The sequence below is a fragment of the Gymnoscopelus braueri genome (assembly GCF_963280865.1).
Source record: "Gymnoscopelus braueri genome assembly, chromosome: 4".
Lineage (NCBI taxonomy): Eukaryota > Metazoa > Chordata > Actinopteri > Myctophiformes > Myctophidae > Gymnoscopelus > Gymnoscopelus braueri.
In genome coordinates this window covers 38,393,936-38,418,189 of record NC_137605.1, presented here as the reverse complement: position 1 = coordinate 38,418,189, position 24,254 = coordinate 38,393,936, and the positions used below count along the sequence as shown (strand labels likewise).

Sequence of the window (24,254 nt, the reverse complement as noted above, 5' to 3'; positions counted from 1 at the left end):
GTACCGTCTGAATACCAGCGCCCACACATCAAATAGAGTAGTACTGCCAGAATACCGCTGGTCGACCTACCTGCAAGTGGCACTGTTTAGCAGCCTTGAAATGAATGGACAGGGATTTAACATTGTTCCTCTAGTTCATATAGCTTAATGAAATGAACTCATCAAAGGCACCGCTCACTTCACACTCACTCACATACTGTACTGTGGTTTATTTTGAACAAAATCAATATTATAACAGATGCATCATTCGTTATATCCCTTTCCATTCTCTCCCACTTCCAGGTGAAAGTTGGAGACAAGGAGGTGGATGTGATGAAAGGCTTCAGGCTATACGTGACCACCAAGCTGCCTAACCCGGCCTATACCCCCGAGATCAGTGCCCGTACCTCTATCATAGACTTCACGGTCACCATGCGAGGTCTGGAAGACCAGCTACTGGGCAGGGTCATCCTCACAGAGAAACAGGTACATTTGCAGGCAGTACCATAGAGTCATTGTAGAATAATAATAATAGCTCCGATTTATATAGCGCTTTTTTCCCAAGTACCCAAAGTCGCTTTACATAAAGAAAAGGAAGGAACACACTTTATTAAGAGGAAAAACATGCCATAAAACATGCCATAGGTGGGGGGGGCAGCAACAGAGAAAGCCGTGTCCCCCCAGGTACGGTACTTGGCTGACTTGGGGACCTCCTTTGTTGGCTTCACTGGACCAGAGGGAATGGGTGGGGACATAAGGTTCGAGAGGATCGGAGAGGTAAGGGGGTAGCCAGATTATTGAGTGCCTGAGGGTTACATCGAGGGGGTAATATGGTCTCTGGAGCGGGTACTGGTGAGCAGACGGGTAGCTGAGTTTTGGACCCATTGGAGTTTGTTGAGGACTTTGGAGGTGGTGAATGAGTGTTTCAGCCGCTGGTAAAGTCAGAGAGGGCCGGAGGCGGGCAATATTCCTGAGTTGAAAAAAAGGCAGTTTTGGTGATCTAGTTTACGTAACGTGGGGGAGGAATGAGAGGGTGGAATCAAATATGACACCAAGGTTACGGACGTGGGTGCAGATAGTTACAGTGGAGCCGTCAGTGTTGAGAGAGAAGTTCTGAGTTGAGCGGGTGAGGATCGAGTCTGGGCCAATGATTAGAATTTCTGATTTGTTACAGTTTAGTTTGAGAATCCCTATAATGCCAGTACTTCTGTATTCTATTTTAGCGTTTTATTTCTTACTTCTTACTTCTAACTTTATATTTCTAAATTTAAGGGGAAAGGGGAGTTGGAACAATATGTTGGAAGCTGGAATGCAGGTCTCCTGGCCTACATACTGTAAATGCACTCAATCCTACTAATTAGGGATCCACCTGGTCACTGTCCGAGGTGCTGAAAACAGTGTTTTTTTTTTTACAACAATACTTTAACTGGTCAATATATTCAACATGCCGACTCCACAAGAAGAAATCTGGCACATCAGGCAGATACAGACAGTACACCCTCATAGAGGGGCCATTATGCTTCATATACCAACATTTGTCTACGTATGAAAAATTTGTTTATATCCGATTTAGCAGATTGTCCAATGTTGCTCTTGGGTCAGGTGCAACAATGGAGCGACAGTAAACATCATTCTGTAAACATAGTACTTTATAAATACACAGCACATTCGGTATTGTAACACAAATCAGTTTGTCACAAATAGAAAGACTTCCCTGATGTTTCTTGAGGCACAGTGAGGCATGATCTCGCCTTTCAGTGATTAGCTGTATTGTGAAGCCATTGTGAAAACATTTTAAGGAGGCTGTCTGTCTGTGTACACAGTATATTTAAGTCAGAGTCTGAAATGACTTAGTTCACTGTATCATCATTGAATCACAGCACAAGGCCATGACACTTTAACTATATATCTATCTATATACAGTATATCTATATATCTATATATCTATATATCTATTAGGGGTGGGACGATATGGGTATCTCACAATACGATATCTGTGGTGATATTAGGCCCTCGATAACAATAATATCCCGATATTCGATATATTGCGATATCACGATATATTGCATGAAATTTCACCAACGATATATCACGATAGTCCTTGTATTCAATTCATAAACACATAAAATAGCACCAAACTGTTCAAAATCATCATCACACAAATACAGAGTCAGAAAAAAAACGTATCACAAAAAAAAATCGATATCGATATTTTTCGGCAGTATATTGATTATTTATCACGGGAGGAAGTATCGCGATATATTGCGATATCGATATATCGTCCCACCCCAATATCTATATAATAAATATAATATACCTAACTCAGTATCTAACATAGAGTAGTGTAGTGCTATTTGGTGGTCAAAGGTCAAGGTCGGCGATACACGCACCTCTACTTGGGTTGCCCTTGTTATAAATCTTGCGTGACAGCTCTGGCCCTCTGGACTCTTATAAGTTAGACTGTCAGTGATAAGGGACTCTTGGAGCACCTGAGGTTTGAAGTTGAGGCTTAGGTTGTTGGCTGTTGGTGTCATTGTGTTGCCCATTGTTTACAGTAACGGGGAATAAGGCCAAAGGTCTGAGGGGTCGTGGTGTTGATGAATGTGAGGAAATGTGAGGAGCGGCTGGTCTAACTCCAGGGAAATAAGAGCTACAGTAGGAGTGTACATTATTAGAGCAAATGTTTCACACTTCCAAATGCTGACAGTTTCTACTACAGGAGAAATCCTTTTTTTTTTTGGTGTGTGAATGATCCCATACAGTAGGTAATGTTTCGGGGAAAGTTTGAATTTAATGGGGATTAAATAAAGTCAGTCTTGTCTGAATTGTGAGAAAAACATTTTTTCTTGACAGAAAATGATATTTTTTTCATTTTTCTCCCAATTTAGTCATTATGCCAATTCCCTTTTCCCTCATGTAGTCACTGTCACTGCCACTGCTGGCCTTGAGGCTGGTGTTGTCAACCTCATGTCTCCTCTGTTACACCTGACATCACCAGCTGCTTCTTTTCACCGTAGAGCGAGGAGTTTCACCAGGAGGGCATAACGCATGCAGAGGAGAACACTATTGCTCCCTGTATAGCAGCAACAGAGACACATTAACATTAACAAAGTTGATTTCATTTAATCTATTACTTTTTGTGTGAGGCCCCTTTATATCTGCCAATCACGCATTGTATTTTTTTGCACGTTCCTGTTTCATAGTCCATTATGCAGAGCGAGGTATGGCTGTGTTTTTTAGTCCATATTGACGCTGTCGGGTGGAGGAAACCTTGTATGTCCAAAACCGTAACCTTTCAGGGAATGGAGAAAAGAAGCTGTGTTCCAATGGGTCCAATGTACTTATTATTTAGTCACACACTCTTGTTCACCACTTAAACCCTCTAGACCAGGGGTCTTCAACAGGGGGTCCGGGACCCCTAGGGGGTTCTCAGAGTTACCACTGGGGGGCCCACGAAATGTTTGTGTGATAGGAACTTCTTTTTTTTTTACATTAACCACTTGAACCCCAGAATTCCTTTTCAGAGGGGAACAAAATGTTGCCGAAATAGCAGATCTACAAGCTCACAACCCCTCATGCTGTGAGGCGTTGTGAGCTTGTAGATCGGCCAATTTCGGCAAAGAGGTTTGGTGTAGGGGAAAAGAAGATCAAGTACTGTACAAGTTTTCTAAGTATTGAGGGTTTAAGGGGTAAACTGTCTGAAAATACACATTAACATGAATCCAACACTGATGACAGTGCTGTCTAACAAGTCTATGAAGCTATTTATGAAAGCTATGAAAAAGTGTAATCTGCAACATAATGTTGTACACTATGTAGTGGGGGTCCCTGCTTCATTAAGGGGTCCTTGGCCTTAAAAACGTTGAAGACCCCTGCTCTAGACTTAGTAATACAGACCTGAGTTGGCTCTCCACGTGGACCGTTTTTTTCCCTCTACACCAAATATCTTCTTCAAAAATAGCCGAGCTACAAGCTCACAACGCGTCGTAGCGTGTGAGCTTGTAGACCACCTATTTTTGCCTAATATTCCCCCCAAAATATGGATGCTGGGGTTTGAGTGATTAATATGTTTCATTGATTAAATATTTATAGAACCCACAGACTTAGTAACTACTTTCACTTTCAACCATTTTTTTTTAAATAGCGGGAAATGCAGATCTACAAGCTCACAACATGTTGCATTGCGAGAATTTGCGATGCGTTTGTGGGCTTGTAGATTGTCTTTTTCCGCTATTTTTGCGGGAACCTCTAGTATGACAAAGTAGGACATTAACCAGGGGTAACCAAGGGTTTCTGTTCACTGCTAAAAAAGTGAAGCTGTGTATTTTAACAGATGTGGCTGTAACACAGTGCTGAGCTCCATGGTTTCTTAAAGAGCACTCGGAGACCATTTAAAAGCTGCATATTTCTGACAAGCTCTCCCTACTGCCTATCTCATTCTGTATTACCGTTGCAAACAAACACGTTTATTACCGCCACTTGAGCAACTGACAGTTTCTGTTCAATTGGGACAGAACGAGAGATACACTTTTGTTGTACACTGTACAATTGGGGCAATATTATTCATAGAAAAGGTTGGATGACTCACCTGATGCAGTACAGTATATGAGACCTTTATACTTTTTGTGAAAAGAACATCTATTTTCCGTGGCTTCACCCTGAGGAGAAGTGTTTATGCATGCTGCGTAAAGCAGAACATTTTTCTTTTTGCCAAATATGAAATACACATGATTTGCTCCATACTCTTCAACAAAAGTTTAATTATTGTTGATCCTTGTTTCGGTGAATGATATTGTCCTTCTAATGCATGATGCGCCTGTGTTCTTTCAATTACTTTTTTCATTTCTTTTTCATAATTTTGTTGGGAAATTAAATGATAAAATAAAATGAATGAAAAAAGTAATTGAAAAAAACACGGCCCCCTCACATATTAGAAGGACAATATCAGTCACCAGATTCAAGGACATACGTTTTCATTGAATCTATCATGGTTAAAATGGAGTTTGAAGTTTTGTATAGGAAGGGAGCGTGTCTGATAAAAATACATATCAAATATCTAAATACTAAAACAAGCAACAAGTTAGAATGACCACAAACACGTCTGAAAGTTATATATCCATTTTAAGAGTTTGGACTTTTTCTTTCATCTATGTCCTTGACACTGTGCAATGCTTCACCGTGACTTGATATCCCAGCTCCCACCTACCAGCATTGTATTAGAAAGATTCGTTTTTGGGCTTTTATGCCTTTTTAATGATAGGACAGCAGACTGACAGGAAATGGGGAGAGAGATGGGGAGTGACACGCAGCAACGGGATCGGGATTTGAACCCGCGACACGCTGTCAGTCTTGCATTGCAGCCTAGGGTGCCTGGACCGCCACGCCACGCCGCGACCCAGGCCCCTACCAGCATTTTTGAGCAGCCAATTTGTGTCCACTCTAGATCTGTAAGCTTCTCTTATAGACTTAGACAATGACTTTCTTTACTGTGGGTTAGGGTTATTCATGTCAGGGGAGCCATACAGACCATGAAAGTCCTGCTGTGGGGGAGCTTGAGACTCACTCATGGTTATTTAAACTTTTGCCATGTGGAAACAGCCGTATTAGGCTTTCCTGATGCTTTTGGGAAACTAGATTTGTAATCTAAGCGCTCTAAAGTTGCTTCCAGGCTACACAGCAAAATCCAGAGCGGTAAATTAAACCTGAGAGTGTAAACATTTTAATTTTTGTTTTACATTCTGAGTTAAACTCATCTTCTATCTCTTGAGTTTACTATTTTCTATCAAATGTTATCTCTAAATGTGTGTATGTGTCTGTCTCTATCTGACCTCAGGAACTAGAGAAGGAGAGGACAGACCTCCTGGAAGATGTGACGGCTAACAAGAGAAAGATGAAGGAACTGGAGGACAACCTGCTGTATCGGCTTACAAGCACACAGGTAAGGAATTTGTACCTAAAGCAGGTGGTTCTCAAACGTTTTCACGTCAAGGACCCCCAAAATTATTTGGCTGCGGACCCCCTTCATCTCAACAATATTTTGTGCCAGGGACCTCCAGAAGCAAAGATTTGAGTTAAGAAAAATATATATATATTCAAAGATTTGCACAACTTTTCACGATAAACTCCTATTCCCCTTGTCCAGGGATCACTAGTGGATGATGAGAGTCTGATCATCGTCCTTGGCAACACCAAGCGCACAGCTGAAGAGGTCAACCAGAAGCTGCAGATCGCTGCAGAGACTGAGATCCAGATCAACGCTGCCAGAGAGGAGTACCGCCCAGGTTAGAATAATACAAGCTTTTGGGGGGGATCCAATCCTTTTCACAAACAATTGGCGAGCAAAATCATCACTTATTACTGTAGATTGTTAGATGCAGAGGGTTGGTAATTTGGGTCTTTTTTCCTGATTGGCTCCATTGTCCCAGCCAAGGTTCAGCCTGAAAAACAAACCACACACATCTGCCAGCGGAAATGTCATTTGCTTGTGTGTTAGTCTGGCGGCAGCAGGCTTGCCAAGGTTGATCAGTTTAGCTACGAAAATGAAAATCTAAATGTTTCTTATTCGTGTTTACGTTTGTAACATGCAAGCAGTGGTGTAAAAAGTACTCACATGTTTTACTTAATTAAAAGTATCAATACTGCAATGTAGAAGTACTCAGTAACAAGTAAAAGTTCGGAATTCGAAATTTACTTGAGGAAAAGTACAAAAGTATTGGTATCAAAATGTACTTAAAGTACCAAAAGTAAAAGTAATACATTTTTTGAAAATAGCAGATCTACAAGCTCACAACGCGTCACGATGCGACGCGTTGTGAGCTTGTAGATCGACTATTTTCAATTGGCCTCGGTATAAAACAGGGCTAAAGTGGTTAATGTATGTTTTACAATGTAATACTTTATATCTACAAAGTAACTAGTAACTAAAGTTTTCAAATAATTGTAGTGGAGTAAAAGTACAATATTTCCCTCTGAGTTGTAGTGGAGTAGAAGTAAAAGTAGTGACAATTGGAAATACTCAAGTAAAGTTAAAGTACAGTGGTTACCTGTTCATTCTTGCGCGATCCTCAAAATTGTACTTAAGTACATTACTTAAGTAAATATACTTAGTTACTTTACACCACTGCATGCAAGTATTGTGTTAACTTCTTATACAAAACGTCCAAGGTGGCCAAAATAATATCTGTGTCTTTGTTTCCTATAGTGGCCACCAGAGGCAGTATCCTATACTTTCTGATCACAGAGATGAGCATGGTGAATGTCATGTATCAAACGTCTCTAAGACAGTTCCTGGGACTCTTTGATCTTTCTCTCGCCAGGTAAGGGTGTGTGTGTGTGTGTGTGTGTGTGTGTGTGTGTGTGTGTGTGTGTGTGTGTGTGTGTGTGTGTGTGTGTGTGTGTGTGTGTGTGTGTGTGTGTGTGTGTGTGTGTGTGTGTGTGTGTGTGTGTGTGTGTGTGTGTGTGTGTGTGTGTGTGTGTGTGTGTTCTCATTCATAGGCTCGTGAGCATGAATTTCTTTCTGACTGTCATTAGCGCTTACAACCAAATGCAACACAATTGTGGGTCATCACAGTAGACACAGAGAGAGACAGAGCGGAGACAAGGAGATGTCTTTGAAAAAAAGATCCCCCATCTTTCCATTGACTTGCTCTCTCTCACCTGCACTGTCTGGCATGTTATTCTCCCAGTGTTTGGAAAGAACAAGCCGCACAGATATGTAGCAATCACACACCACGTCATCTTGTGAAAGGTTGGGAACATGCGCCTGGCCATTATCCGGGTATTATAAGCCTCTTACTCTTGTTGCCACAACTAGTTTTCAGGGGAGAAGGGGAGTTGTTTGCATAATTTCTCGTGACCTATAATACTGTAATTACAATACCTCAAAACTATAGGTGAATGTGGCTAAATTTCAGTATTTCAATTTAAATCCTGGATTAGAATCATATCTTTGCTTAGGAAATGTGTAGCTTTAGAGCTTTTGGTGTCTCTTGTTTATAACTTTAGCAGAGAGTTGTTCAGTTACATGCTGCCAAGTACTGATTGGTTGATTGTGACCGGCAATCTCACTTACAGAGATAATACATACTTTGGCCAACACTCTACTTTAAATGGTTGAAAGGAAGTGATACGTGTATGGCTTTTGCATAATTCCTATATCTTCTATTAACAAACGTCATGTCTGTGTCTCACAATGACATATATGACTGTTATTACCTCAGTAAATATGCCACAATAACCATGTTCAGTATTCCTTCATTGAACCAAGCTGTTGGAGCATTCACCCCACTTTTAGTCTATTTTCTTGCTGTTATTAATACTTCAACATAAATCCTCAGTCTTCATTTAAACATTTGTAACTCAGACAGACCCAAATGAAATCATATGGGTCCCAGTGCACGTGGGCGTGCTGGCTGGAAGGGTCCATTTGGTTCGATTTGGACACACTCAGAGTTAAATGAACACTCATGTTTTAACAGTGTAAAGCCTACGGTGACGCACACAGGAAAATAGAAGACCTACAAGCTCCGCAGCGCGTCGTGAGCTTGTAGGTCGGCTATTTCCGAGTATGAATCGAGCTTAACATGGAAAAACCAATGCGCTTTTAATGAGTGTGCCAATTAACGTGACTCTGTAACTGTGACGTGTGCCGTTCCATTCCAAACAGATCCTCCAAGAGCCCAATTACTAGCAAACGCATCGGAAACATCATCGAGTTCATGACCTTTGAAGTGCATAAGTATGCGGCGCGGGGTCTCTACGAAGAGCACAAGTTCCTCTTCACACTGCTGCTGACCTTAAAGATCGACATGCAGAGCAACCGAGTCAAGCATGAGGAGTTCCTCACACTCATTAAAGGTCAGAGGTCAATGGGTCTATTGTCCCTCGGTAACCCTCTCTGTTCCATGTCTGACATTGTCTTTTTCTTTTTTCTTAACCACTTAAAGGGGAATACCACTCATTTTCAACACTGAACTATGTCTTTAATACACCTTAGAACTGTTGTGTGGAAATAAGAAAAAAGTCAGATCACATGACCCCAATCAATTATCCAGTTCTAGGCAACATAGAAGGGGGGGGGGGGGGGGGGTTTCTTATTTCCACACAACAGCTCTAAGGTGTATTAAAGACATAGTTCAATGTTGAAAATGAGTGGTATTCCCCTTTAAACCAGTGGTTCTCAACCCCATTTGTCAGTCTGACTCCAGTCCTTGCCTTGAAGAACAGCTTTCATTTCTGTGCTCAGATTATTCTGGTCAGAGTAAGTTTACAGTGTTATGGACAATGTTTACAAATCAGACCATGTTGTGGGAGTGCATGAGCGGGCATGTGCACCACAGTTCACTCATTAAACTTTAGTGTAGATGATATTTTCCAAAATATGTTTAGAACTATAGCAAGCTACAGTATTGATAGACGTTGCCTTCTCTTCTCCCCCAGCAAGTCATATGTATTATTTAGTTAGAAGAGAGTGAATTTACTCAAGGTTCAAGTGAATTTTGAGCGTATTGGCTGCAGTTCACTGAAGCGTAGCCACAAAGTGCTCTTCACTATGGGAATAAAAGCCAAGCCAAAGCAACTGGCAAGACCACAGGCCACTACAAGCACACAGCTTCACCATCTGTCAAGCCAGCACTGGTGCAGAGACAAAACATTGGACATGGGACTATTTGGTGCAGAAAGAAACACATTCTGAGTATTGAATACTGTGTAGAACTTTAAGACAGATAAGCATCCACATTTTATTGAGCTTTGTTTGGTCACTAGCACGGCTTGTTCAATATTATAGTATCAAAGAGATCCAATATCACAGTAGCAGATGAAAATTCCCTAACCACACTGGTGTCACTATTTTGGGCACATTTTCAAAACGTAAACAAAAAATAATCATGGTTGATTTTTTTTTCTAAATCTTATTTTTTATTTTTTCAAAAGCTATTTAGCTATTTGTCATATAACTGTGTGTGTGTGTGTGTGTGTGTGTGTGTGTGTGTGTGTGTGTGTGTGTGTGTGTGTGTGTGTGTGTGTGTGTGTGTGTGTGTGTGTGTGTGTGTGTGTGTGTGTGTGTGTGTGTGTGTGTGTGTGTGTGTGTGCGCGCGCGGTGCGCTACTGTATACAGGAGGTGCATCATTGGACCTGAAGGCTTGCCCCCAGAAGCCAGCTAAATGGATCCTGGACATGACTTGGCTCAACCTGGTTGAACTCAGCAAGCTCTGGCAGTTCTCCGATATATTGGACCAGGTACATTAACAAAGCAGACACACACACACGGACAAAACGCATGCAGGTAGAGTCGGCGACGGCACACAGGCATACACCCAGCCTAATGGACATTCAGATGTGAGCTGTTCAGTTCTGTTGAGTTCTCTCATTTCCCCAAAGGGTTCTTCATCTAGAAAGGTTTGACATCAATGATCAGTGCTGTCAAAAGGCTTTACACAGATGCACACAACGCATGCACAACGCGTGCACACTGTGTGTGTGTGTGTGTGTGTGTGTGTGTGTGTGTGTGTGTGTGTGTGTGTGTGTGTGTGTGTGTGTGTGTGTGTGTGTGTGTGTGTGTGTGTGTGTGTGTGTGTGTGTGTGTGTGTGTGTATATATACTGTATGTATACTGTATATGTGTGTATGTGTACGTTACTGCTGCAGGCTTTCATCTCTCATTAAGTGTTGTTCACGCCTGTCTCTCCCTCACTCTATTCAACATGTCAATATGATTTCAGCCTCGTGTCACTACATCAAACACAAGCACGCACGGACACACGCACACACACACACACACACACACACACACACACACACACACACACACACACACACACACACGCCATGGAGGATCACTCATACACACGAACACACTCACTGGGGCCAGTCAAAAGATGCCTTTGTACATATGAACCCAGAATACTATGATGGACTGGCCCTCTAATATACGCATGAGTGCCCACACACGCCCACCCGCGAAGTTGACAGGATGGTGGCTCACAGGGGGGGCCGGCTGCTCTGTACTCTGTGAAATTAGCTTACTACGGAGAATCTTCCAATCAATTACCTTCGGCTGAACTGTGTGTGTGTGTGTGTGTGTGTGTGTGTGTGTGTGTGTGTGTGTGTGTGTGTGTGTGTGTGTGTGTGTGTGTGTGTGTGTGTGTGTGTGTGTGTGTGTGTGTGTGTGTGTGTGTGTGTGTGTGTGTGTGTGCGCGTGTCATAAGCATGTGCTTGTGTGTGCATATGGATCTTTGTATGTGAGTGTGTGCAGGAGTAGATGCTTCCACGTGCATTCATGTGGAGGTGCACATCGTCGCTGTCGGGGGGAAACCTTGTATGTCCAAAAAGAAATCTGTGTTTCAATGATTCCAATGTAGTTATTATTTAGTCACAAGTCTCTTGTTGATCATTTATTATTGGCTCAATATTTATGAAACCCACAGAACCACTTAACCCCTTTCACGTTCACTTAATCTGTTTTCAAAAATAGCAGATCTACAAGCACACAATGGGTCGCGATGATGTGAGCTTGTAGGCTATTTTTGCCACTTTTGTGTGAGGCCGTAGTACGGTGAAGTAGGGCATTCATTTATGAAACAAAACACAAAGAGTTGAAAAATGGAGATGCAAGGTTTCTGCTACATATGTGTGTGTGTGTGTGTGTGTGTGTGTGTGTGTGCGTGTCAGTTAGTGAAGATCAGGCAGGAGTGGATTAACACTTATTTGTTTAATTAAATCAGTTGTCCAAGAAGAAGCCCCCCAAAGGAGACAGACGGAGATAGATCTGACTGATCCCTGTGTGTGTGTGTGTGTGTGTGTGTGTGTGTGTGTGTGTGTGTGTGTGTGTGTGTGTGTGTGTGTGTGTGTGTGTGTGTGTGTGTGCATGTGCGCGTGCACGCGAGAGAGATCCCCTGCTGTGCGTCTGCTCACTGTGTGTGTGTGTGTGTGTGTGTGTGTGTGTGTGTGTGTGTGTGCCTGGACTCGTGCCTGGGCTCATGCTGACATGGACACATGCTGGCACACACACAAACGCGCACAAAATTCAAAGTAAAGATTTGTATATTATTTATATATTAAATATCAGACCTACAGCACAAGCTCACAACGCATCGCATCGTGGCACATTGTGAGCTTGTAGCTATTGTCAAATAGGTCAATATGTACTGTATGTAGGGTTAAACTGGTGAAATTGATTTTGATGCTGTATTAACAAATTGTGGTCCTAATTTTGTCTGGAACCCCACTTTGACAACCATTGCTTTTCAGTACACTGATTACACACACGCCACTACTCAATGCAATATTCTGGCACAAATGAATGTTCTCTGCGAGCGTTCACAGGGGCACTGATGCCATTCAAATGATGTTTGGATGTGATGTGCTATGCTAAGAGATCATGCATCCATCATCATGCCCTCAGCAGCAGCAATGGTCTTTTCATTGTGATATGGAATCCTTCCCAGGCAATTACCTCTGAGTAATACTCAGGTCAGCAGAATGCAGACCTATGTGAACTTGTGGAGAACGGGGGCCAAACGTAATTCAATTCAATAACTCTCACTCAATTGGCTCCCTACAGAATTGATTTAAAAGTGTAACTCCTCCAAGGTAATCTTATTTGCCTTGTGTTGTTAGGTGTGTGTGTGTGTGTGTGTGTGTGTGTGTGTGTGTGTGCGTGTGCGTGTGAATTATTGTAGGGGGACTATACATTTCCACTTGCACACAAGATATCTCAAAATGTACTGGGAGAAATGCCATGCAACTTGATCAAGTTGCATGGCACCCGACTGATTTTGAACCCGACTGATTTTTGGTGAACACATGTTTATGATGTGCGTGTGCATGACATTGTACCGTCATGTCATTGTCTCAGATTAGTCGTAACGAGAAGCAGTGGAAAGCGTGGTTTGACAAGGAGGCTCCAGAGGAGGAGGTGGTGCCCAACTCTTATGATCAGGCTCTGGACTGCTTCAGGCGGCTGCTCCTCATTCGCTCCTGGTGTCCTGACAGGACCATCGCACAGGTAGGACAACGTGTGTGTGTGGATGACCTGACTTTTATCCTAAAAGTGCTACAGTAGTTTGTTTTATTGAGATGCTATGCTTTCCCAGATTGAATGGGTTATTGACAGATGCAGATCCTTATCAATTATTTTTGCAAACATATATACAGAGTGAAATCCAATTCAGACCGGGAACCCCTATACGTAACAACCCCCCCCCCCCCCAAATCATGTGGGGACCCCCCTGGAGGTCCCCACAGGTTGAGAACTACTGCTATAGAGCATCAAAGTTCCATTTCGTACTGTAACACTCCCTGAGATTGAATAGTATCTTTGATACAGTGTCACACACACATCCATATTTCATTGTTCTCTCTCTCGCTCTCGCTCCCCCTCCCCTCTTTTCCCCACCTGTCCTCTCCATCAGGCCCGTAAGTACATCATGGAGTCAATGGGGGAGAGGTACGCTGAGGGGGTGATGCTGGACTTGGAGAGCACCTGGGAGGAATCCGATCCCCGCACCCCCCTCATCTGTTTCCTGTCCATGGGTTCCGATCCCACCGATTCCATCATCGCACTGGGAAAGCGGCAGAAGATCGAGACCCGTTACGTTTCAATGGGACAGGGACAAGAAGTCCACTCCCGCAAGCTTCTGCAGCAGACCATGGCCAATGTGAGTCTGTGGTGGGAGGTCACTCATTTTAAATAGATAGATATACCTTTATTGATCTCGCGGGGGGAGTTCAGGCGCCAGAGACAGCCCGGGTTCGAATCCCATGGATGACACAGAAGTTACAGGTTGTATAGCTTTAAGGTTTCAATTCAAAGCAGGAAGTAGTAGTAGTATAAGAATCAGTCTCCAGGATTGTGGCTAATTTAGTTTATAAATGGTAGAAGACCAACACCTATTTTTCACACTACGTTTCACCCACAATGGCCACATGTTTTTGCTCAGAAATGTTTGAAAATGTTTCTACAGTATATGGTTGCTTCAGTGTAATGCACCAAACTCACAGAGAAAAAAAAAAGTGCAAACATACCCGGCAATAAAAATATATACAGTATATTATATTCTGATTCTGCCAGTCACTGATGTATTACTCAGTGCTCTATAAAATATAAATGATGGTCATGATGAGCGCTCGCCTCTCGCTAAGCTACGTTCGCCCCAAATCTATCATAGTATTATAGAGCATAGTCCCATCCAATACAATTTTAGGTCAACCACTTAAGCATGACTTATAATTTGTCGTACGAAGGTGTCGTGTGGCGAAAATAGCCAAGTTCCAAGTTGTGAACTTGCTATTTTTGTGGTGCAACACAGACCTACAGGACTGCCAGGGTTTAATGTGATTCATTTGACTTGTCCTCAGGGTGGCTGGGCCCTGCTCCAGAACTGCCACCTGGGTTTGGACTTCATGGACGAGCTGATGGACACGGTGACGGAGACGGACACGGTCCACGACAGCTTCCGACTGTGGATAACCACAGAGGTCCACAGACACTTCCCCATCGCGCTCCTGCAGATGTCCATCAAATTCACCAACGAACCACCTCAGGGCCTGAAGGCGGGGCTAAAGAGGACATATGGCGGTGAGGAGGCAAATCAAACAGCATTTATTGTAACCTCAGACGGGCGAGCCATTTGTTGAGTGGGCAAACATTGGCGGGAAAATGATTATATATTCTACTGATTTTATAATAGCTATCTGAGGTCAGCTACTGAAGTCACTTGATATGTAACAGAAAATTGTGTGTGTGTGTGTGCGTGCGTGTGTGGGTGCGTGCGTGTGCGTGTGTGTGTGTGTGAATAGGAGATAAGTCATTGATGTGCACGCTGGATAGTGTGTCTGTCTTGTGCGGTCTCAGTCCCCTGGGTTATGTGGAGACACACACAGGCTGATGTTATCGCCTTGAATCGATTGCGTAATCACTGGATAGAGGGGTGTGTGTGTGTATACCTGGGGGTAAAAGTCATGAAGGACAAAAGATCTTACGCAACCTCCTCTTCATATTAATTCCATATTATCTAACATCCAGTTTGCCAGCCTCTAACTAGCAGCATATAGATTACTGTTTTTCATTTGGCAGTCAAACGTGAACATTCACTGTTCATATGATTTTTTCCCCCGCAATATGGTAATTGTTTTCAGGAATAACAATCAGGATACATTATACACCAACTAAATTAAGAGAGGAAAATTTCTATGAATGATAACGAATGTCTAAAAATAATATAATCCGCCTTAAAGCATTTTGATTTCACCTGATGGTTTCACCAAATGTCATTATGCTAAATCATCTGTATGACAACGTCTGTGATGAAGTCATGGCCAACTCTGTAGCCCCGACACTGCCGACAGTATGCACCACTGAATAGACTTCGTAATAGGAAGATTTAAGTTGAATTTAAAGGATTTTTCTTTCACACAGAGGCCGCTCACACCCGGCCTCCAATCGGAAATGAGCGGCTCAATTTGTCTCGCTCAATTGTTAATTTAGTGGCGTACGCCATGCTGCTTGTATGTCCCAACAGGTATAAACCAGGACCTTTTGGACGTCAGTAACATGGTGCAGTGGAAGCCCATGCTGTACGGAGTGGCGTTTCTCCACAGCACCGTGCAGGAGAGGAGGAAGTACGGCCCCCTGGGTTGGAACATCCCATACGAGTTCAACCAGGCGGACTTCAACGCCACTGTCCAGTTTGTCCAGAACCACCTTGATGATATGGACATTAAGAAGGTAGGATTGAAGAGGAAAGCCTCATTTATGATCCGTCACGGCCGAGAACAGCAGACCTGCAAGCTCACAGCTTGCAGGAATGCTATCGTCGGCACGAGACACCGTCGTGGGACAAAGTATGATGAATCAGGCTTTATGGTCACTCAGTTGATATCATTCATATATTCACGGCACCCTTCAAAGTGCATACTGTACATTGCCGGTGGGGCGGTATAGTAGGTGTGAAAAGGAGATGCATACTGTGTAACTCATTAACCCTTTAAGACCCAAAACGCATCTCTGTCATTGTAAGATTTCTTTGGGCTATTCAAAAATAGCAGATATACAAGCTCATAGCGCGGCACCGAGTGCCGCGCTATGAGCTTGTAGATCTGCTATTTTTGAAAAAATCGTGAAAATGTGTGCAAATCTTTGAATATATATGTTTTAAAGTGAACATTTCTGACTCTTAGAACTTCTGGGGGTCCCTGGAACAAAATATTTTGAGATGGGGGTCCACGGCCATATACATTTTGAGAACCACTGATATTATTGCAAATATGTTTTTTTCAAAAAACTGTTTTTAGTTGGTTAACTGGATTTAGAAGACATTTGTAGAATCTGCAGAAGCAAAGATTTGAGTTACAAATATTCGCTTGTAGATCTGCTATTTTTGAATAGCCAAATAAATCTTAATATGAAACAGGTGCGTTCCCGGTCTTAAAGGGTTAACAGTGTGGTGGGTTGTGAGTGTAGCTCACAACCTCCCTCATCTCCGTTCATTTTCTTTCTGAATTTCTCATACATAAATAATGGGATTTTTTTCATTAAAGCCATGCTCATGCTCAGTCTCTGATTTCCATTGGCCGTGGCCCTGTCCCAGTTTAATTAAAGAAGCACTGGCATGTATGATCTAGACAGTATATATCAGCCAGAGGAACCCTGCTGCCATGTGGAAGAAGATTATTTCTCATTTTCAGACATGAGGATGCACTGATATCTGCCTAATGAGAGTAATGTCTTTTTCAAACTGTACGAATGCTGTTTTCATATGAATCCCCATCTGCCCAGAGGGCATGTGGAAGAACGTGCTATACAGAATGATGCAGAGCACTGAATAGGATAATAATTTACACACTTGTTGTTTATGAATTATTATAATAATTATGATAATTTAGTTATTTTAAACACTTTTCAGTCTGGCGTCCTTATTCTTCAGGCATACCTGCCTGAAGAAGGTCACACAATAAAAATATTCCAATTAAAATTCTGAGATACTTGCACAGAGTTAGTGGCCCTCATTTATCAATGGAGTGTACAAGTGTACAGCTTATTTTTTAGCCTATATTATAAGTGACATTTATCAAGCGATCCTATACAGCCAATCCTAGCCTACATTTGGTCTGTCCTTTGATAAAACTGACCGTCATTTAAATAACACGCCCTTAAATGTTGTCAAAACGCCCTTAGATGTTCTCGAAACGCCCCGATTTTACGACATGAAGAACCAGAATACGACCAAACTAAGTATGGAAATAGTTCCCCCAGCCCGCCTCGCTGCCTGTCATGTCTGCGTCTGACGTACACACACGCGCACACACACGCACACGCACACACACCCACACACACACACACACACACACACACACACACACACACACACACACACACACACACACACACACACACACACACACCTACTTGCAAACCGGAGTGTAGCATTGGCACACTGTAGAAACAGCAGTCTTTGACAAAGTTAATCTTTGTCAAGTAGCCTACAGTACATAAATGACACCAATCTCATCGTCATAAATCATACGTTTGTGTTATGATCATTACACTGGATGAGATCGCAGCATATGAACACAGGACGTAATTAGCTCATAAACCATATAAATATAATTTATGAATCAATTACAATATAATAATACATACATATAGGTATATATATATATATTATTATTATTGAATCTTACGTCACTGTAATGTAACGTGAGTTCTTGGACAGGTTTATATAAATGTCTGTTTAATCAGAGAGAGATACATTTTAACTGGTCGGACAAAAGACACCACACATCCTTACTTTCCTTGTTACAATAAAATTGGTTTTATTCAGACTTCACCGTTACAAGTATTTATAAAGCAACGCTTGGGAAACAGAAACTTATGTTGTGTATGGAGTTAATGTGGGGAGATAAGAAAACAGGAGAGAGAAAAAGTCACAGAGAGTAAAAGAAGGAATCGCATTGGGGATGCATTATTGTAAAACCTTCTGAGCTATGCTCAACTATAACAGATATTCTCTTGTAAACACAGTAACGTCGCCTTAAGATTAATGCACAAATCAAAATGGTTCAACACACCTTTAGACCCTGGATAGGGGCCTGAGTCCGGAGACTCTGGATTTCGGGAGAAAGGTACACAGGCGCGCTTTAAAGCCCAACTTGGCACTGGTTCTAGCGAGTGGTCTCAGAGTTCGGGAATCTCAGTGCAAAGGCAATACTGAGTTGGCGTCGACGGTGGCGGAGGCCGGGTCGCCGAGTTGACCGCGGTGATGTCCTCTTGGAGAAGGGCGCATTTCACGGCTCGGGTGCGTGTGCGATGGAGATGAGTGGAGCGGAGGCCTTCTGATCAGTCTCTGCTCTTGCCGCGGCTGCGGGTTGCAGTGGCCTGGACCTCGACCTCCTCCTTGGTGGTTCCGTGTTGAAGAGCCCTAGGAAGGCGGGTTAACCCTCCTCGTCCTTGGTTGGTGATGGGAGAGCCAGGGGGTGGTTCATCCCTTGGCGGCTTTTAGCAAAGAGTGGGGTCTGTGTGGGATCTATATACCCTAAAATGTCTTTGAAGTGTGGTCAAATGTCATTACTATGCTAAATCCTTATCTCTGTGGGATTGCTGACTCTGAGTCACAGGGGGGGGGAAGCAGACCCTTCCGTGGATTTTATGACCGAGGTCAGCCATGGGCCCCTTGGTTCATGCCCAGGTCACTTCTACACACCAAGCATCTGGAAATACAGCATAGTACTACATTTTCACATTATTGTCCATTATTGTCCGCATGTCTCTCCATGAGGTCACGTGTAATGTCTTCTTTGTGGTGGAAACATGATTCATGATTGATGCGCTCAAAAAGAGGGAGAAAGAGTGTGAGAGAGAGAGAGGGGGGAAGTTGTGTGTGTGTGTGTGTGTGTGGCCATTTGGTTGGCCTGGCTTTCTCCCCCCCTTTCCTGATCTGTTGTCTTATCAGAAGTGGATGGTGGTGGGACAACTTCAAACGGCTTTGTTTAGCCCCTTGTTGTTGTTAAAGGTTCGCTGACGCCACCGGCCTGGCTCCCAGCTGTTGAGAGGTTGTCCAGACGTTGGCTACAAACCCCCACTAGGCCATTAGAGGATCGAACCGCAGGTTCCGGGTCGTCTCATGGCATATAGGAATCTCAGCGACTGGATAACAGGGAGACAACACACAGCGTGGCACACATTCCATCTGGCCTTCTAGGGCGGCCACCATTAGACTTGGCAATAACCCTAAGGCGACATTGCTATAGTCTAGTGGCATGCATCCTACGTAAGGGCACAGAGGTGAAAGGACAGAGAGAGAGAGAGAGAAAAGAAGGTGTTCTTTCTCTATGGGATTCTTAGCCCGCCGGGCTTGGCTGTTGGCTAAGAAGGTTCTAATGGGGCCAAAAAGAAATCAATAAAACCATGCTGATATCAGGACCGTCTGTGTCCTAGAACCGGGGGAGTTAACTCTGGCCAAGGCCAGTGTTTACACGGTATGACATGGGGTTCTGAATCTCTATGGGGGCCCAGTAGAAGAGAAAAACAGAGAAAGAAATAAAAACAAAAACATAGTGCCAATGAGACATTAGCCCAACATCTAACTGAACCTACAGGGTTTTCTTTGAAACCTAACAGGTGGTTTTGAGTAGGGCCACACTCAGTATGCGCTAAAGTTTTAGTTTGCTTGCCTTTCCGGAGGAAAGGGAAAGATCGCATGCTGGGATTTTTATAACAGTAAAACAAGAGCCCGTTTGGGCGGGTATTGCACCCAAAATTACCTTTGACTTAAAGTAAACTAAAATGCAAAAGAAAAATGTCTATAAAAGTGTAAGAATAAAATGTCAAAGCAAAATGTATATAAAGGTTTTTTTTTTTTTTCAAAACAAAATACAACACACACGGCGGTCATCCCACCTTGTGGTGGGAAGGTAGTCATACGTCCAACAGGCTTGGGCCTTGTTGGTGTCAAGATAAAGGTCGGGGTTGCTGTCATTGTGGGCCACCACGTCTGGCGTGGTAACCCTGACGTATGTATCGTCGTGCCCCCCCTTAGGTTGGTCACGTTTTATGAATGATAATGCAAACCATTTTTCAACATTTGACACAAAGTTTGAGAAACCTATGCGCAAAAAGTTAAAAATATACCGGACCCCCCTGATGTTTTAGATGAAACACGAACTATTGTGAAGTGGTGTCATATGAAGCATACGTTGGAACAAAGTGATTAGGTTCTCTCAAATTCTTGTCGTCACGGGCTGGGCTTTGCCATCGTGATTCTCTGGGGACTTCAGCTGGGAGCTGTTGTACCAACTCAGGGAATCCAGGTCTTGTCCCAGAGTTATACCGTGAGAGCGAGCGACCGCGGTCTGGACTACGATCTTGGGAGGAGGGACGATCGCGGTCGTATGAGGGGGAGCGAGGTCGGCTCCAGGAGGGAGACTGGCGGTCGCTTCTCCTATACCGATCACGTTCGTCTTGCCTTTCATATTGTTCCCAATCGTTTTGCTCTTGATGTGAGGGGTAGTCACCCGGTCCGTTGTTGGACCTGTCTGTGCGAGGGTGTCCCCCCTCAAGTTCAAGGCTTTCTATTGGGCATACCGTATGGTCTTGGGGTTTAGTGCGATCTCTATCGAACGCTTCTCGGGCCAGGTTGCGGAGCTTGTTAGCTTGCGTATGTCTCGGTTCGACCCCAAGGGGAATTTGCTTTTTAATGGAAGGATGCAAATTACTTAAGAACAAGGCTTTAAAGTATTCGTTTTCTTCCATATTGGGTAGATTTTGATCGCCAAAGTACGCTCTACGCAGTTTTGCATAGTATACGTTAATAGGTTCGTCCTTTGAGTGGCGAACTCCTATTGCGGCGGTAATACCACTCTTGCTTTGGTGGTCGGCAAATTCCTCGATAATTGCCGCACGTATAGCCTGCCAGTCTTGGCGGGTTTGTTCTGTCTGCCGTCTAACAAAACTGCTGACCTCTCGGTTGGAGGTTAGCGTAATGAGTCTTAATTTGGTTTCAGACGTGACAGGGGCATATTCTTCTAAATGGTAGTCAATGTCCTCCAAATAGGTGTAGGTATCCACGTCCCCATCTGTTGTGGGGTTAAAGCGTGGGATAAATTTAGCAAGTTTTTTTAAATCGTCAGTGGTTAGGTGTTGACCGGCTGGGTTAGCGTGAGGTGACACCGTTCCGTTTCCTGACCTTGGGGGAGTACCTGTACCGTGTGGCATTGGCTGGGTTTGCCCCGGCAGGCTCAGGCCGGCTTGCCCGGAGGGGAGAGGCGCCTCATACCTTTGGACAGTTGGTGTTACAGAGGGTGGAGGGTGGCTCCCCGTATTTGGAAAGGTTTGACTACCATTTAGCAGAGCGTGACCTGGGCTAGTGTACATAGGGTGGATCCCCGGTAGGGAAGCCGGGGCTCCGCCTGACGGGGGAAGTACTTCTCTCCCTGGCGGGAGAACAGTGTCCCTATGTGCTAGTCTAGTCAAGTCATGGCTGGCCATTTGGCTTTCAATTTTTAGGCTAGTGACCTGGTGTGTGGAGACTTCCAGATCATGTCTCAATTTTGCAATTAGAGTGTCCGTTTCTGAGATGTATTTATGCCATGCCTGCCTTTCCTGTGTAAAACCATGTATTTCCGCCCTTAAGGACCCCATGAGGCGTTCTCTGACAGTTACTGTACCCTGGGCGACGTTTACGTCATTCCGCAGGTCGCTAATTTGACTTTGAAAGTCAGTGTTATCAGTTTGAACATCCAGGAGTGCTTGGGTTAGTCTAGTTTTCACTAATTGTCCTTCAGAGAGGCGGTCTTGAAGGTCGAGCGCCTCTGTTTCTAGCTGAATTATCCTCGCGTCAGCGGGACCTGATTGTCCAGGCCCTGCGCTGGGGGAAGGTGGAGTTTGTTTTACGGCTAATTCCATCGTGGCAATTTGGTTTTTTAGCTGTACTATTTCCTGCTCAGCTGTTGTCAGCAAAGCAGCTTTACTTTCCAAATCCTTTACCTTGTCCTGTAGCTCATCGACCTGTTTCACAGAGGCCATCTTAATGGACAGGGCGAAAGGAGCGACTACTAGGATTCGGTATTTGGTCCAAATACGTTCAGCTAGTGTTAGCTATTACTTTGGACAAAACTAGAAGGAGTGGTACATGTAGCAATACTGGTGAATTAACAGTGGAATTGTACTTAGTAGGCCGTGTGAAGATGAGACAAGGTTTCCCTGATAATTATTTTGAGGTGTTTAGCTTTGTTTGAGACCTACAAATTTGGTTCCTTAGTTTAGTTTATTTTATTTTTTTAAATAAACGTTTATTCGGTTCGAATAGTAAAGTATCTTTGATTGAGAGAAAAGTCTTTGAAGGTTCCTTTGGGTTTTTCCCAAAATAACCGAGATTAAAAGAGAGGAAACAAAATTTCTTTGGAAAAACTAATCAGAGAGAAGTGAGAAAAAGTATGAAAAAAAAAACTTTTTAAACTTTAACTAAATTCAATCTCTAAAAATTAATCAAAAAAAAATTGTTTAATCCAAATTCTAAAAAAAAAAAAAAAAATCTTTTTTTTTTTTTTTTTTTTTTTTTTTAAAATAATTTTATCCATTTATAGAAATTTCAGAATAAACGTGAACAATCTGCAGAGTATCTTTAGAAACCGGAACATTGAAACATTTCCGGGAATTATAGCCGAAAATACTCTGCAATTGGCAGACCTATTGTGTTTCTTCTTACAAAGGAACAAAAATTAATAATCTGTTTCCAATTCTGAACTAAGATTTACTTTCCGAATCAAGCAGTTAACTTATTAACCCTTTACTTTAAAACGAGCTTAAACTTTAACTCAGAAAATTAATATGGTCCGTTGGGTTTGGATCAACCAGGCTCTGTCTGTGAGTTGTCAATAAAATGACCCAGATGAAACTTTTGTCACTCCGGTTTTGTTTGTCAACTCACAGTCAAATTCTCGCCGATTCGAACGCACCGTTTATCGCTACAACCTCTAAATATAACACTGGATACCAGTCTGTCTTCACACAACGTCACCACAACAGATCTTTATCTCAAGTGAATGTCTCACTGGAGCTGAAACGTAGTGGGGGTGGAGTTCTTAGCTCCACAAAGCCTCTGCCCGTGCTGTGACGTTATCAACGGGGGAGGGGTGTGTTTACGCAATCCAAAATGGCGCCAACTGAATTGTCACGAGAGGGTCAGTCAGCAGGCTGTACGGGCCCGTGGCTGTTTGTGTTAGAAACACGAATTTCCTTCAGACAGCAATATCGGCACAAGTTAAATTACGGATCAGTTTGAAGAGAAGAAAAATACTACTTTGGCTATTCTCTTTCTCTTCGTCTGATCTGTAAGCCTTTTACTGGGATTCTAAGTGACTATTAAGCGCTATAATAGTGATTCACTCGAATTCCCCCTTCTCATCAGACTGTATTAAACTGTCTTAGAGGATATCAGAATTAACAACTGCTTACTTATAGTTACTAACTCATAAGGGTGTCTGTCGCTTGATCGACAGTACAGCGTGAGTGATACTTGGAGCGTTACTCTGAGAAGTATTCTCACAAAGGGAGCCCACTTTCCCTCAATTCCCTGGCTCTGTGGAGCTCAGAGTTGGTGGAGGAGGAGTCCTAAGCTGCTAGTGTCCGTGGTACGTGCTGTCACGTTGCCAACGAGCGGGGTCTGCTTACGTAATTCAAAATGGCGTTTGCTGGAGAATTTGTGAATGAGCTCTGTGCATTCTGACCAGAGAAAAAAAAAACACACAGCTCTGTCGCTGTCTTTTGCTTCTTAGTCTATCTGTGGCCAAACACGATCCCAGTCTTTCACTCAGCAATCGTCACGAAACCAGTTAAATTACGGACCAGTTTGAAAAATAAAAGTACGAGTATTTTTCTTTTTCTTTATCTGATCTGTTAGCTTTTTAGGATATTAAGTGAGCTGAAGCATTACAGTAGCGGTTCACTTTGGATCCTCGTCTCATAGACGATTTAATAAACGGTCTAAGAGGATACTAGAGATTATAACAAGCTTACAAAAGTTAATAAATCTCAGTCCAGTTTTGACGTAATTTTACCTTGGTTTAGCCTAGATTTGTGTTAACTAATCTCGCTTTCTCTTCTTATTAGAATTACCGGCTCGAGTTAATTACCATCGAGTGTCGGTGTTTATTCATAAATTGGCCATTGGTAAAAACTTTGTCAGAATTTAAAAGGGAAAGGCTCTTTCTAAGTAGCTAGTTTAAAAAGAATGTTTTTCAACCTTTTGAGTGCTGGACTCACATTAAAAGAATACTTTT

General features: G+C 43.0%; 1 protein-coding gene across 1 annotated transcript in view; it reads left to right on the top strand.

Annotated features, from left to right (window-relative positions):
• Positions 1 to 24,254, top strand: part of dnah5 (dynein, axonemal, heavy chain 5) — a gene marked incomplete at both ends in the record, with an annotated part of 153,136 nt that overhangs the window by 108,109 nt on the left and 20,773 nt on the right. Inside the window, 10 exon segments of the mRNA XM_080426081.1 lie at positions 283 to 465; positions 5,813 to 5,917; positions 6,122 to 6,260; positions 7,181 to 7,295; positions 8,645 to 8,835; positions 10,097 to 10,218; positions 12,835 to 12,984; positions 13,391 to 13,636; positions 14,337 to 14,556; positions 15,500 to 15,705. Coding sequence (XP_080282207.1) covers positions 283 to 465; positions 5,813 to 5,917; positions 6,122 to 6,260; positions 7,181 to 7,295; positions 8,645 to 8,835; positions 10,097 to 10,218; positions 12,835 to 12,984; positions 13,391 to 13,636; positions 14,337 to 14,556; positions 15,500 to 15,705 — 1,677 coding nt within the window.